Below are 13,283 nucleotides of genomic sequence, written 5' to 3' on the forward strand. Positions count from 1 at the left end.
GTTGTGGACAGAGGAAGCAGTGGAACAGAATATGTAGTCTTTAAGAAAATGAAATTGTATGCTTAAAGTCTGAGAAACTGACAGTTGATGCAGGTGGCCTGGCCACCTGGCCGAGGATTCTAATTGCTTAACCCTCTAGGCGCCACAGTCGACTTTACACTGGTGAGCCAAGCTGGAAAGGGGGTGGGGTGGATGGTGACCTTTCCAGGGATCAGAGAGGAACTGATCAATTGATACCTTGCGTGAAACAAGGTCTTTAACCGCTTAATATACATAAATGAGGATCACATTTTCAAACCAGATTATCAGGTTAAGCAGTGACTTGGAGTCCAGGCCTTTGGAAGTCTATGCTTCCCCCGTGCCGATTTAGATAGCCGCACGCTAGTGCTGGAACCAATAACCAATAGTAATTGCAAGGGCCAGTGGAGGCAGGTATTCAGCCTTTGATTGGGATATGGCCACGTACAGTACCCTCATTGAGGTATATATGTGTTGAAAAGGTGAACCAATCACCTAGAGCCATAATAAGAAACTCCTTCGACGTGAAACATTCTGGATTGCCTTTCTGAACACGTTAGCTCCTCATGGTTTAAATGAGTAATTTTATATTACACCTTTTTATTATGTCTATAACGTTAGCTCCTCATGGTTTAAATGAGGAATTTGATATTAAACCTTTTTTATAATGTCTATAATGTTAGCTCCTCATGGTTTAAATGACTTATGGCTATGGTTCAGTCCACATCAACGGGACGGACCAACCTAGCCAACCTTGACCATGCCTGGGCTGGTTAAGAGTATTTTGGGTATTGGATATTTTAATGTGGTAATATGGTGGCAGCATGGAGGGGAGTGTCTCCAGGACGCTGGTGTCACTGTTAAGCCTTCATGAGGTGTCGTGGGCCTAACTTAACGAAACATCGGTGAATGAGGGTGCCCACTTGATAACCCCAATGACATGCCGCATACTATATACTGCTGTTGGATGGGCCATTTGTATTGTGTTTGTGACCATTTGTTGGTGGATTTGTGGGTAGTGTGCTTTTTAAAGTTAAACTTGAGCAGGGGCTTCTGAATGTGTTTTTACCTTGGATTTTGGCACAAGGGATTTTAAGGGCCCTATTGTGATGTCATCAGCCCAATGTTAAGTCTATGGGGGAATTTTTAATAGTTTTTAATTAATAGTTTAAAAAGTAGAAAAGCAGAAAAATACAAAGCCCACATGTCCTAAGTAAGGAAGAACAGTACAGTGCATTTGCATGCACTATAATAAGAAGAACAGTACAGTGCATTTGCATGCACTATAATAAGAAGAACAGTACAGTGATTTTCATGCACTATAAAAAGAAGAACAGTACAGTGATTTTCATGCACTATAATAAGAAGAACAGTACAGTGATTTTCATGCACTATAAAAAGAAGAACAGTACAGTGATTTTCATGCACTATAATAAGAAGAACAGTACAGTGCATTTTCATGCACTCTAATAAGAAGCCTAGGAAGAACAGTACAGTGCATTTTCATGCACTGTAATAAGAAGTTGCCTAGGAAGAACAGTACAGTGCATTTTCATGCACTATAATAAGAAGAACAGTACAGTGCATTTTCATGCACTATAAAAAGAAGAACAGTACAGTGCATTTTCATGCACTATAATTAGAGCTCCCAAAAGCGGATTTATTTAGCACAACGTTTCGGACATGTTGTCCTTCATTAAAAGTGCAATGATACTAACTAATAATACTTACAAACTTTCCAATGCCTTGTGCTATGAGTACAGAACGTATTTGTACTACTGTAGAAGTTTCGTAGCATTCAGGGTTTTTATTAGTGGGGTAATTTACGAGATATTCTATTGGTTCCAATAGAGTATCTCGCCTGCACAAGCCATTCGTTTCTGTATTCGCCTGATAGCGCTACTCGACCAATGTTCGACCAAGGGAAAACAGCTTCTGGGAGGGTGTTTGGCTCAAGGTCATGGTGCAAAGGTGCATGGTTCACTAACTGTGAGACTATTAGCACCAATTGGTTGGACCACTGTTTTTAAGTTTAGGATTTTTGATTTAGGTTAGTCATTTTTAGGGAGGGGGGATTTATGCAATCGCTTATTTTGCATGATACACTTTTAATTATTTTTCAATTTCAATTTAATTTCACTTATAGATCGCCAAAATGCACATGCTTTACACATATCCAGTTTAACAGGTGCGATAATTCAAAGTTCCCATGTTATTTTCCCATAAGAAAAATCACAAGATACCAGATTTCAAAGATGGCAGCTTTTTTGTAGGCAAACTTCAGAGGTCTATAGGCAAGTCTCACCACTCGACGGCCATCTTGGTAAGGTATACCTTTATGGTAATGGCTTCGGGCAGCTATTTCGGGGGATCAGAATCAGAAACCAGGTTTAAGTAATTTGCTTTGGTCTCAAGGTGCAAGACATACAATAATTAAAAATACATAAAATACAATGACTCAATAAGTAGACAACATGTTAGGATGAGACAGAGAACAAAGTGGAAGAGATGTGTTATTACATGTTATTACATATCTCTTAGTAGTGCAGTGTCACGGTATGGTGTCAGTGGGGGTCAAGGTAAGACTAAAGTGTCAGTGACAGTGGGGGTCCTGGGCTTTGTTGTTGAGGCCAGTCAGGAAGAAACTGAGTTTGTTCTGTGAGGTTTTGGTCCTGATGGATCACAGTCTCCTGTCGGAGGGGAGTGGCTCCAAGAGATTGTCCACGGGTCGGCCACAATCCTACCGTCCCGCCCCAGGGCCCTGGAGGCATGCAGGTCGTGGAGGGATGGCGGACAGCAGCCAATCACTCTTTCAGCAGAGCGAATGATATGCTGCAGTCTATGCTTGTCCTTGGCTGCAGTACCAGATGGTAAATGAGGAGCTGAGGATACACACCAGGGGCATCTAGCACAGGGACACTGAGCACTAAGGACACCAGGGGCATCTAGCACAGGGACACTGAGCACTAAGGACACCAGGGGCATCTAGCACAGAGACACTAAGCAATAAGCAATAAGGACACCAGGGGCATCTAGCACAGGGACACTGAGCACTAAGGACACCAGGGGCATCTAGCACAGGGACACTGAGCAATAAGGACACCAGGGGCATCTAGCACAGGGACACTGAGCACTAAGGACACCAGGGGCATCTAGCACAGGGACACTGAGCAATAAGGACACCGAGGGCATCTAGCACAGGGACACCAGGGACATCTAGCACAGGGACACTGAGCACTAAGGACACCAGGGGCATCTAGCACAGGGACACTGAGCAATAAGGACACCAGGGGCATCTAGCACAGGGACACCAGGGACATCTAGCACAGGGACACTGAGCACTAAGGACACCGAGGGCATCTAGCACAGGGACACCAGGGGCATCTAGCACAGGGACACTGAGCACTAAGGACACCAGGGGCATCTAGCACAGGGACACTAAGCAATAAGGACACCAGGGGCATCTAGCACAGGGACACTGAGCACTAAGGACACCAGGGGCATCTAGCACAGGGACACTGAGCAATAAGGACACCAGGGGCATCTAGCACAGGGACACCAGGGACATCTAGCACAGGGACACTGAGCACTAAGGACACCAGGGGCATCTAGCACAGGGACACTGAGCAATAAGGACACCGGGGGGCATCTAGCACAGGGACACTGAGCACTAAGGACACCAGGGGCATCTAGCACAGGGACACTGAGCAATAAGGACATCAGAGGCATCTAGCACAGGGACACTGAGCACTAAGGACATCAGAGGCATCTAGCACAGGGACACTGAGCATTAAGTCCAAGGAATATATGTTGTGACTTTTATTGACATATATCCTTTAGTTTATATATATTTTATGTAGTATCTTTATTCTGTGTAATATCATTGTTTTGTGAAACTGAAGTCTGTAGTATGTTCAGTGTGGGAAAGGAAGACTGGTTTAAGTGAAAGAGCAGGCCTGGCAGAAAATGGCATAGATAAGGTTTGGTGCCAGGAAATGTAAGCAAAACCTAAAGAATGGCACAACCTAAAGAATGTATGAATAACAGGATGAGAGGGCAAAGGTGAAGTACCATATATTACTTGGTCAGTTATTTGTAAACATGAGGGTCTTTTCTGGGATGACTTGAAGGGGTATAAAGGCTGGACAACAGCCAGAGGATGTTAGCTCACTTTGCTTAGCTTAGCTTTCACTTGCTTGCTTGCTTCACCAATGCTCCGGAGTGCATTAAAGCCATCATCTGCAGTATACATCCACAGTGTGCGGACCTCTTTTGATGTTGTATTATTTAATTTGGATTTGACACCACATATACAACTATAGTGACATGTCATACAGAGAGAGACTAAAGCAGTTTGAGTTTGTGATGATATACAGTATGTCTTATAGAGAGACAAAAACAAGGACACTGGAGGTCATGTGATCTGGAAGTGTTTGTGTGTGTGTGTGTGAGAGTGTGTGTGTGTGTGTGTGTGTGTGTGTGTGTGTGTGTGTGAGTATGAGTGTGTGTGTGATGCTGCAGGACACAGAAGGTCATGTGATCTGGAAGTGTTTGTGTGTGTGTATGTGTGTGTGTGTAAGTGTGTATATGAGTGTGTGGGTGATGCTGCAGGACACAGAAGGTCATGTGATCTGGAAGTGTTTGTGTGTGTGTGTATGTGTGTGTGTGTGAGTGTGTGTGTGTGTGTGTGTGAGTATGAGTGTGTGTGTGATGCTGCAGGACACAGAAGGTCATGTGATCTGGCACAGAGACACAGTGCACCCAGGCCAAAGCCCAACACCAGCATAAAGGTGCTCATCAGTGAGTGTGGTGTAGAACGTGTGCAGGTGTGTGAGAGTGTCCGAGGAGACCCTGTAGAAGGACAGACTGCCGGCCTCACGGTCCAGATACACTCCTACTCTACTGATGCCTGAAGGGGGAGCAGGAATGTCCGTTTTGATTTTATTGTGCCAGAAAAGGAAACCATTTTCACACTTCAGACACCAGGACTTGTGATTGTATCCCAGTCCACAGTCGTCCCAGTCTCCTTTTCCTGTTGATGCTTTCATAGGCCACTCCCATATCCGCCCACTTCCCTGACCACTCACACTCCCAGTAGCAGCGTCCAGTCAGGGGCTGTCTGCTCAGGACCTGTGGCCACACATCAAATCTGTCTGGGTGGTCAGGATACGACTGCTTCTCACTCTCCCACATCACCTTCTTGTTCCCTTCAGACAGGAGGAGACGTATGTGTGCTGTGTCTGGGTCCAGTGTGAGCTCACAGGCATCTGCACACACAACACACATCACCTCACATCACAGTGAACATAAAAATAACATAAACTGTACTCTCTCACACACACACACACACACACACACACACACACACACAGTCAAGGAGCAGGGCTCAATGTTAACTTAAGTGATTGCCAGCTTGGCAACCAGGCATGAGGTTTTGGTTGCCAACAATTTGGTAGCCAAGGGGAACTGGGCAATCATTAATGTCGAGCCCTGTCAAGAAGACAAGGACAGACAAGATGCTAATGTCAACAAAAAGGCTAAGCGCTATTCATATATAATATCTTTAGGGGGCAGCAGAATAACAGTTCTATTACTGCACAATCTATCAAACTTCTATTGATCCATTACACTATGAGATCAACCGTGAGCTTAACTACTTGGGGCAGCCGTGGCCTACTGGTTAGCACTTCGGACCTGTAACCGGAGGGTTGCCGGTTTGAACCCCGACCAGTAGGCATGGCTGAAGTGCCCTTGAGCAAGGCACCTAACCCTGCGCCGGGATTAGTGTGTGCTTCACCTCACTGTGTGCTGTGTGTGTTTCACTAATTCACGGATTGGGATAAATGCAGAGACCAAATTTCCCTCACAGGATCAAAAGAATATACTTATACTTATACTTGAAATGGACCTATATGACTGTCTTATTATATCAGGGGATCTAAACTTGCATGTGGATAATCCTGAAAACAATTATGCCAAGGAATTCATTGCACTAATCAATACTTTCTCCCTAACACAGCATGTACAGGGGCCAACACACTCTCTCGGACATACCCTCGACCTTGTTATCATAAAGGGTCTCGATGTCTCTACAGCTGTTAAAGACCTGGCCTTATCTGATCCTTTCTGCGTGTTCTTTGATGTGTCTATGTCCCCACACACAAAAAACACAGCTATGATGGTAAAAAGGAGAATCATAAATGATCAGACAAGTGCTCTCTTTGAGCAAGCACTTTCACTAAAGTCAAGTCAACTGTCAGACTCTGAAGACTTATTTGATCACTTTAATGCAAAAATGCCAAACATTATGGATGACATTGCTCCATTACAATTCAAGAAAGTTAAGGACAAACAGAAAGCACCATGGAGGCTAAATCCAGCAGTTAAACTTCTAAAAAGAGAGTGTAGGAAGACTGAAAGAAAATGGCGTAAATACAAACTTCAGATCCACTATGAAATCCATAAAGAGATGCTCCGCGACATATAACTCTGAAATATGCAAAGCAAGACAGTCTTTTCTTTTCTAACATTATCAATAGAAGTTCAAATAACACTCGTATTCTATTTTCAACTGTTGATAAGTTAACAAATCCCCCTCACAATTAGCCTGAACTTCTCTCAACTAATAAATGCAATGAGTTTTCATCTTTTTTTAAAGGTAAAATTGACAAAATCAGACTCAACATATCTGCTCAATTACAAATTCAACAACCTGAACTTCCAGCAACAAACAAAGGGAAACTAAACTTGATGTCAGAGAGTTCAGCTTGATAGACTACTGAAACACTTGAAAAAACGGTACAGAATCTCAGCCCTTCCACATGTGTCTTAGACACTCTGCCTACCAATTTCTTCAAAACTGTTTTTCACCTCATAGCGCGGATGTCCTTCAAATTGTAAATGTATCATTGCTGTCTGGCACTTTTCCTAAGTCACTGAAAACAGCTGTTGTAAAGCCACTTCTCAAGAAGAATAACCTGGATGCCTCCATGCTAAACAATTACAGGCCCATATCCAATCTACCTTTTATCGGCAAAATTATTGAAAAAGTAGTCTTTAATCAATTAACCACCTTCCTAACATCAAATGGGTATTTTGATTACTTTCAGTCTGGTTTTCGGGCAAATCACAGCACTGAAACAGCTCTCATTAAAGTTTCCAATGACATACGCCTAAACACAGATTCAGGTAAAACATCAGTCCTAGTGCTACTGGACCTTAGTGCAGCATTTGACACTGTTGATCACAATATTTTACTACACAGACTAGAACACTGGGTTGGATTTACAGGCATAGTTATCAGCTGGCTAAAATCATATCTACAAGAAAGGAGCTTCTTTGTTGCCATCGAAACTGTACCTCAACACCAACGCCCTTGACCTGTGGTGTTCCCCAGGGTCGATCTTGGGGCCACTATTATTCAACCTCTATATGCTCCCACTTGGACAAATCATTCAAAATAATTTGATTTCATATCATAGCTATGCAGATGACACACAAATTTACTTAGCTCTATCACCAAACAACTATGGTCCTCTTTGAATCTATGTGTCAGTGTATAGAACAAATCAACACCTGGATGTCTCAAAATTTTCTTCAGCTGAACAAAGAAAAAAACTGAAGTAATTATATTTGGTAAAAATGAGGAAAGACTTAGGGTTGTCACTCTCCTTGACACAAAAGGGTTGAAGGCAAAGGATACTGTTAAAAAACCTTGGTGTATTAATTGACAGTGATCTAAATTTCAACAGCCACATGAAAGCTTTATAACTAAATCAGCTTTTACCACCAAAAAAATATTGTCAAACTCAGAGGGCTGATGTCAAAACATGACTTAGAAAAACTCATTCATGCATTTATCTCCAGCAGGGTTGATTACTGCAATGGACTGTTCACAGGCCTTCAAAAAAAGACTATTAAACAGCTTCAGGGGATACAAAATGCAGCAGCTAGGACTCTAACAAAACTAAAAGAACTGACCACATTACTCCAATTCTTAAGTCCTTGCACTGGCTTCCAGTAAGTCACTGCTTCAGCAGTACACACCTTCTCGTCCTCTCAGGTCCCAGGTGAAAAACCTGCTAGTAAAACCTACAGTTAGACCTAAACATGGTGAAGCAGCTTTTAGCTGCTATGCGGCTCAGCTGTGGAACCAACTTTCGGATGACATTAAAAGGCCCCAACTGTAGCCAGTTTTAAATCTAGACTTAAGACCAAACTGTTCTCAGCTTTCTGCTAACTTGCCTGCTGAATCTGCCCTCGATAATTATTCTACTTTGTCTTTTATTACTTTTTTTACTACTTTTGCCTTTGTTTTTGCTTACTAATTATCCTTTATTTTTAAATGATTTTACCTTGTGTTTTATGTTTTCTTTTTATTATGATCTTTACCTTTTAACTATTCTTTGACTATATTGCCCTTCTATGCTTTTATTTGTTATTATCGTTTGGTTTTGTTTATGTAAAGCACATTGAATGACCTCTGTGTATGAAATGTGCTATATAAATAAACTTGACTTGACTTGACTTGACTATATTTTCTCATTGCATTCAATATCCAGTCTTGACAAATTGTAAAAACGCTTCACAAATGTGTTTATAAAGGAATAATGTCCCATTGATTGATTGATTGATTGATGTCACATATCACAACACAAAAGCACTGATGTCTTACACTTCTTCAGTCCTCTCTTCAGCATGCTTTCTGAACTGTTCTCTGCACTGTGGAAGAAAAGAGAACAAAAAACAACAATTCTGAGTTTGTTTTGTTTCTAGTTGTATTGGGATAAGATTATGGGGCATGTTAATGGGAAAATGCCTCTGCTCTCTCAATTGGATAGACATAACCAACCAGAGCATCAATAACCTACCATGAATCCTGAACCATAACATCCTTCTCGCTGTTTTAGTTTTTTTTTTCTTTTGATTGGTGTGAACTGCTCTGGTTCGGGCTTAAAGGACAATTCCGGTATTTAGCACTTTGAGTCCCTTTTCTGGTTGGTTTTGGTGAACTATAGTGGTGGAAATTTTGACGATTGGTCCTGTCTCAACTGTTCTGACTCATTTTGAATCGCCTTTGACTACTTCAGAGTGGCTGCAACAGGCATGCACAAACATGTCCTAAAACAACCCTTAACGTTCTTTTGCAAACGTTGTTCTCAGGCAGTGTTGACAGTATCTAACGTGATCTTCAAAACTCACACCATGTACTTGACCTTCAAAACTCACGCCACGCCACGTACTGTACTTGACCTTCAAAACTCACGCCATGTACTTGACCTTCAAATTTCACACCACGTACTTGACCTTCAAAACTCCTACCACTTCCTTGACCTTCAAAACTCCTACCACGTAGTTGACCTTCAAAACTCCCGCAACATACTTGACCTTCAAAACTCCTACCACTTACTTGACCTTCAAAACTCACGCAACTTACTTGACCTTCATTTGACCACAAGGAATTGTTGACAGCATCTGTAGTCCAGCGTCTCCTGGGTGAGTGTAGCTCAGGTCGAGTTCAGTGAGGAGGGAGTCAGGGTTTGATGTCAGCGCTGAGACTATAAAATCACATCCTCTCTGTGAGATCAGACAACCAGAGAGCCTAAAGGACACAGATTCTTTATCAGGAAATGTAGTCATCACTCAATAGAAAAGATCAATACAAAACAGGATGTTGTATAACTTCACTGTTACTGGTAAACATTCATTTTGTAGCACAAACACAGACCTCAACAGCTCCAGTTTACAGCTCCGATGTCCCAGAGCAGCACACAGCTCCTTCACTCCAGAATCAGTCAAGTCGTTGTTGGACAGGTCAAGATTCTTCAGGTGGGAGTTGTCTGACTGGAGAACCAGTGCCAGTGTTTGGCAACCAGTACTTGTGAGTTCACAGTCAGCAAGTCTGCATGAGAGCACATGCATGTTATGTGTACTGTGGTACATTTATGGAAATATATATTTAATTAAGGAGAACACACACACATATGCTTGTATAAAAATGATGAAAATATGGAGATTTGATGGGTTATTCAAATCCAGGATAGTTTGTTTTCTAAATTAATTTATATACTCTGTTCTAGAAAATGAGCTTTGATTGATTGTATCTCAGAAATAAATAAGTGTACGCATCTCTGGATACTGAAGTATTGATGACATTTTCCAAATATGTAAATTGCTAATACATTCTGAATGATCTTTCCCATGCTGTTGAGCAAATAGAGATGTTGCACATCTAATTTCACTTGGCTAACCTCAGGGTGTCCAGTCTGCAGATAGTGTACTTCACTTGGCTAACCTCAATGTGTCCAGTCTGCAGTTAGTGTACTTCACTTGGCTAACCTCAATGTGTCCAGTCTGCAGATAGTGTACTTCACTTGGCTAACCTCAGTGTGTCCAGTCTGCAGTTAGTGTACTTCACATGACTAACCTCAATGTCTCCAGTCTGCAGTTAATGTGCCTCAGTCCAGCAGACAACAGCTCCACTCCAGAATCCTTCAGAGGATTAGAGCTCAGGTCCAACTCTATCAGCTGTGAGCTTTCTGACTGGAGAACTGATGAAAGAGTTCTACAGGAATCTCGACGTAGACTACAGCCAGCCAGTCTGCAGTCAGATGACAGACAGAAGAGAATCAGAATCACCTGTAAAGCAAGTGGCTAGAGGGATACCTGTTAAGCAAGTGGCTAGATGGATACCTGTTCAGCAAGTGGCTAGCAACAATGTCTCAGCAACAAACTGACCAGAGACAGTTAGCTGTGTTTATAATTTGCTTGGTGGTAATAAGGATGGCTAATGCCTGTCTGGTTAAAGTATAAGTATACTCTTTTGATCCCGTGAGGGAAATTTGGTCACTGCATTTATCCCAATCCGTGAATTAGTGAAACACACTCAGCACACAGTGAACACACAGTGAGGTGAAGCACACACCAATCCCGACGCAGTGAGCTGCCTGCTACAACAGCGGCGCTCGGGGAGCAGTGAGGGGTCAGGTGCCTTGCTCAATGGTACTTCAGCCGTTCCTACTGGTCGGGGATCAAACCGGCAACCCTCCGGTTACAAGCCTGAAGCCCTAACCAGTAGGCCTCGATTGCCCCCAGACTGCATACTGACCTCAGTGTCTCCAGCGTGTTGCGTGTGAGAGCTGTCTGGTTAAAGACTGCATACTGACTTCAGTGTACTGTATGTGTGAGGACAAATGGCTGTCTGGTTAAAGACTGCATACTGACCTCAGTGTCTCCAGTGTGCAGTATGTGTGTGGACAAATGGCTGTCTGGTTAAAGACTGCATACTGACCTCAGTGTCTCCAGTGTGCAGTATGTGTGCTTCAGTCCAGCAGACAGACACTCCACCCCAGCATCACACAGGGGATTAGAGCTCAGGTCCAACTCCCTCAGGCATGCACTTTCAGATTGGAGATTAGCGGATATAACCCCACAGGATTTTTTCACTGAGACCACAGCCCTTCAATCTACAATGGGAGGAGACAGTAGATTGCATATATGCATATGTATATATATTTGAAGAGTTCAAATGCAAAACCCTCTAAATGCCATCTCCTTACTGACTTACCGAGCCTTTCTGCAGCTCCTCAGCACAATGAGAAATCTTTTGCGACCCTCCTGGGATGTTCTGTACATTGTCAGATTGAAGTCATCCAATACTTCCTCTGACATTAGAAGTATGTATGCCTGTAATGAACACTGGGCTGGTGTGAGTTCTTTCCCAGATATTACATACTGTTCAATTTCCTCAGAAACTGAGTTGTTCTTCATTTCAAGTAGACAGAGGAACAGATTCAGACATCTCTCAACTGAATGGCCATCCTCACTAAGAATGCCCTTGATGTACTTGGTGGTTGTCTCGAGACTTGCTGAACTTTCCTTTATCTGTGGAAGTAAGCCTCCCAGTAGGTCTTGATTGGACTCCAGTGTTATTCCCAGAAGGAAGCGCAGAAAAAGATCATAGTGCCCACCGTCAAACTGTAAGGATTTGTCCACTGCTCCATTGAACAGAACATGCAATGGCATCTCGTTTTGACAGGAACCCTCTTTGTGGGAATCTTCAGGCCTCTCCTCTCCTCCCAACATCTTGTCTTTGTGAGGAACTCTGGGTTTAAAAAAAGACTTAAGGCTTCTCCATGACTTCATGTAGACTGATTTATTTATGCTCTTCAGCATGTCCTCTGGTTGGGAACTGGTTGTTTGGGCTTGGTTGGAAAGTGCACACATCTGCTCTGAAAAGGGTTCCAGCACCTTATAGTTCTTACTCACAAAACTATGGAACACATGGAGAGCTGCCAGAAACTCCTGGACACTCAGATGAACAAAGCAGTAGAATGTTGTTTTATAGAAAGTACGGTCTTTCTTGATGATCTGTGTGCACATCTCAGAGTGTTCTTCAATGGCATGGTCAACAATGCCACTTTCTGCAAGATCCTTTTGGCTAAACAAGATGTTGCCCTTTTGCAGTTGCTAAAAAAAGCCAGTTCAGACAATCTCAGTATGTGTTCCTTGTGTCTCTTCAGGAGCTCCCGCCTGTTGGTTTCACTTTGGCAAAAAAACATCTCTGGTTCTTCCTGTTAGTCTGTATGAGTAGGAAGTGGATGAAGAGTTCAGTCATGGTTGTTGGTATTTCCATTTTAGAATTGGGAGTCAGCATGTCCTGAAGCACACAGACAAGGATCCAACAGAAGACTGGTATGTGACACATGATGTAGAGGCTGCATCTTGTCTTGATTTGTGAAATGATCTTGTCAGTATGACTATTTGCCATTCTCTTGCTGAAGTACTCATCCTTTTGGATGTCATTAAATCCACATATTTCTGTCCACTTGTCTACGTAATGAGAAGGGATCTGATTGGCTGCTGCAGGCCTTGAGGTGATCCAGATGAGAGATGAACGGAGCAGATGGCCTTGAATGAGATTTGTTAGTAGCTTACCCAAAGATGATGTCTGTTTCAGATCATGCAGCTTTTGAGTAGATGGGAAATTGAGCTCTAGTTTGCTTTCATCTAGACCATCGAAGATAAACAAAATCTTTGAGTTGCCATATATCTTCACATTATTCAACTCAGTCAGCTCGGGATAGAAAGACAACAAAAGTGTGGGAAGACTGTACTGCTCTGAGTCAAGTAAGCGCAGTTCTCGGAAAGGAAGCACAAAGATGAAATCTATGTCCTGATTGGCCCTTTCTTCTGCCCAGTCTAGACAGAACTTCTGTACACAAACAGATTTCCCAATGCCAGCAATGCCAGTGGTCATCACTGTT

General features: G+C 42.7%; 1 protein-coding gene across 1 annotated transcript; it reads right to left on the reverse strand.

The window, feature by feature from the left end:
- Positions 1 to 4,332: 4,332 nt before the first annotated feature.
- On the reverse strand, positions 4,333 to 12,102 carry LOC125297512 (ribonuclease inhibitor-like). Its single transcript, XM_048247870.1, is given in 8 exon segments — positions 4,333 to 5,048; positions 5,050 to 5,285; positions 8,693 to 8,739; positions 9,455 to 9,619; positions 9,746 to 9,919; positions 10,445 to 10,618; positions 11,242 to 11,296; positions 11,844 to 12,102. Coding segments are annotated over 8 exon segments (1,410 nt in total). The 3' UTR covers positions 4,333 to 4,748.
- Positions 12,103 to 13,283: the final 1,181 nt, after the last annotated feature.

Source organism: Alosa alosa, chromosome 7, assembly GCF_017589495.1.
Source record: "Alosa alosa isolate M-15738 ecotype Scorff River chromosome 7, AALO_Geno_1.1, whole genome shotgun sequence".
In the NCBI taxonomy this organism is placed as follows: domain Eukaryota; kingdom Metazoa; phylum Chordata; class Actinopteri; order Clupeiformes; family Clupeidae; genus Alosa; species Alosa alosa.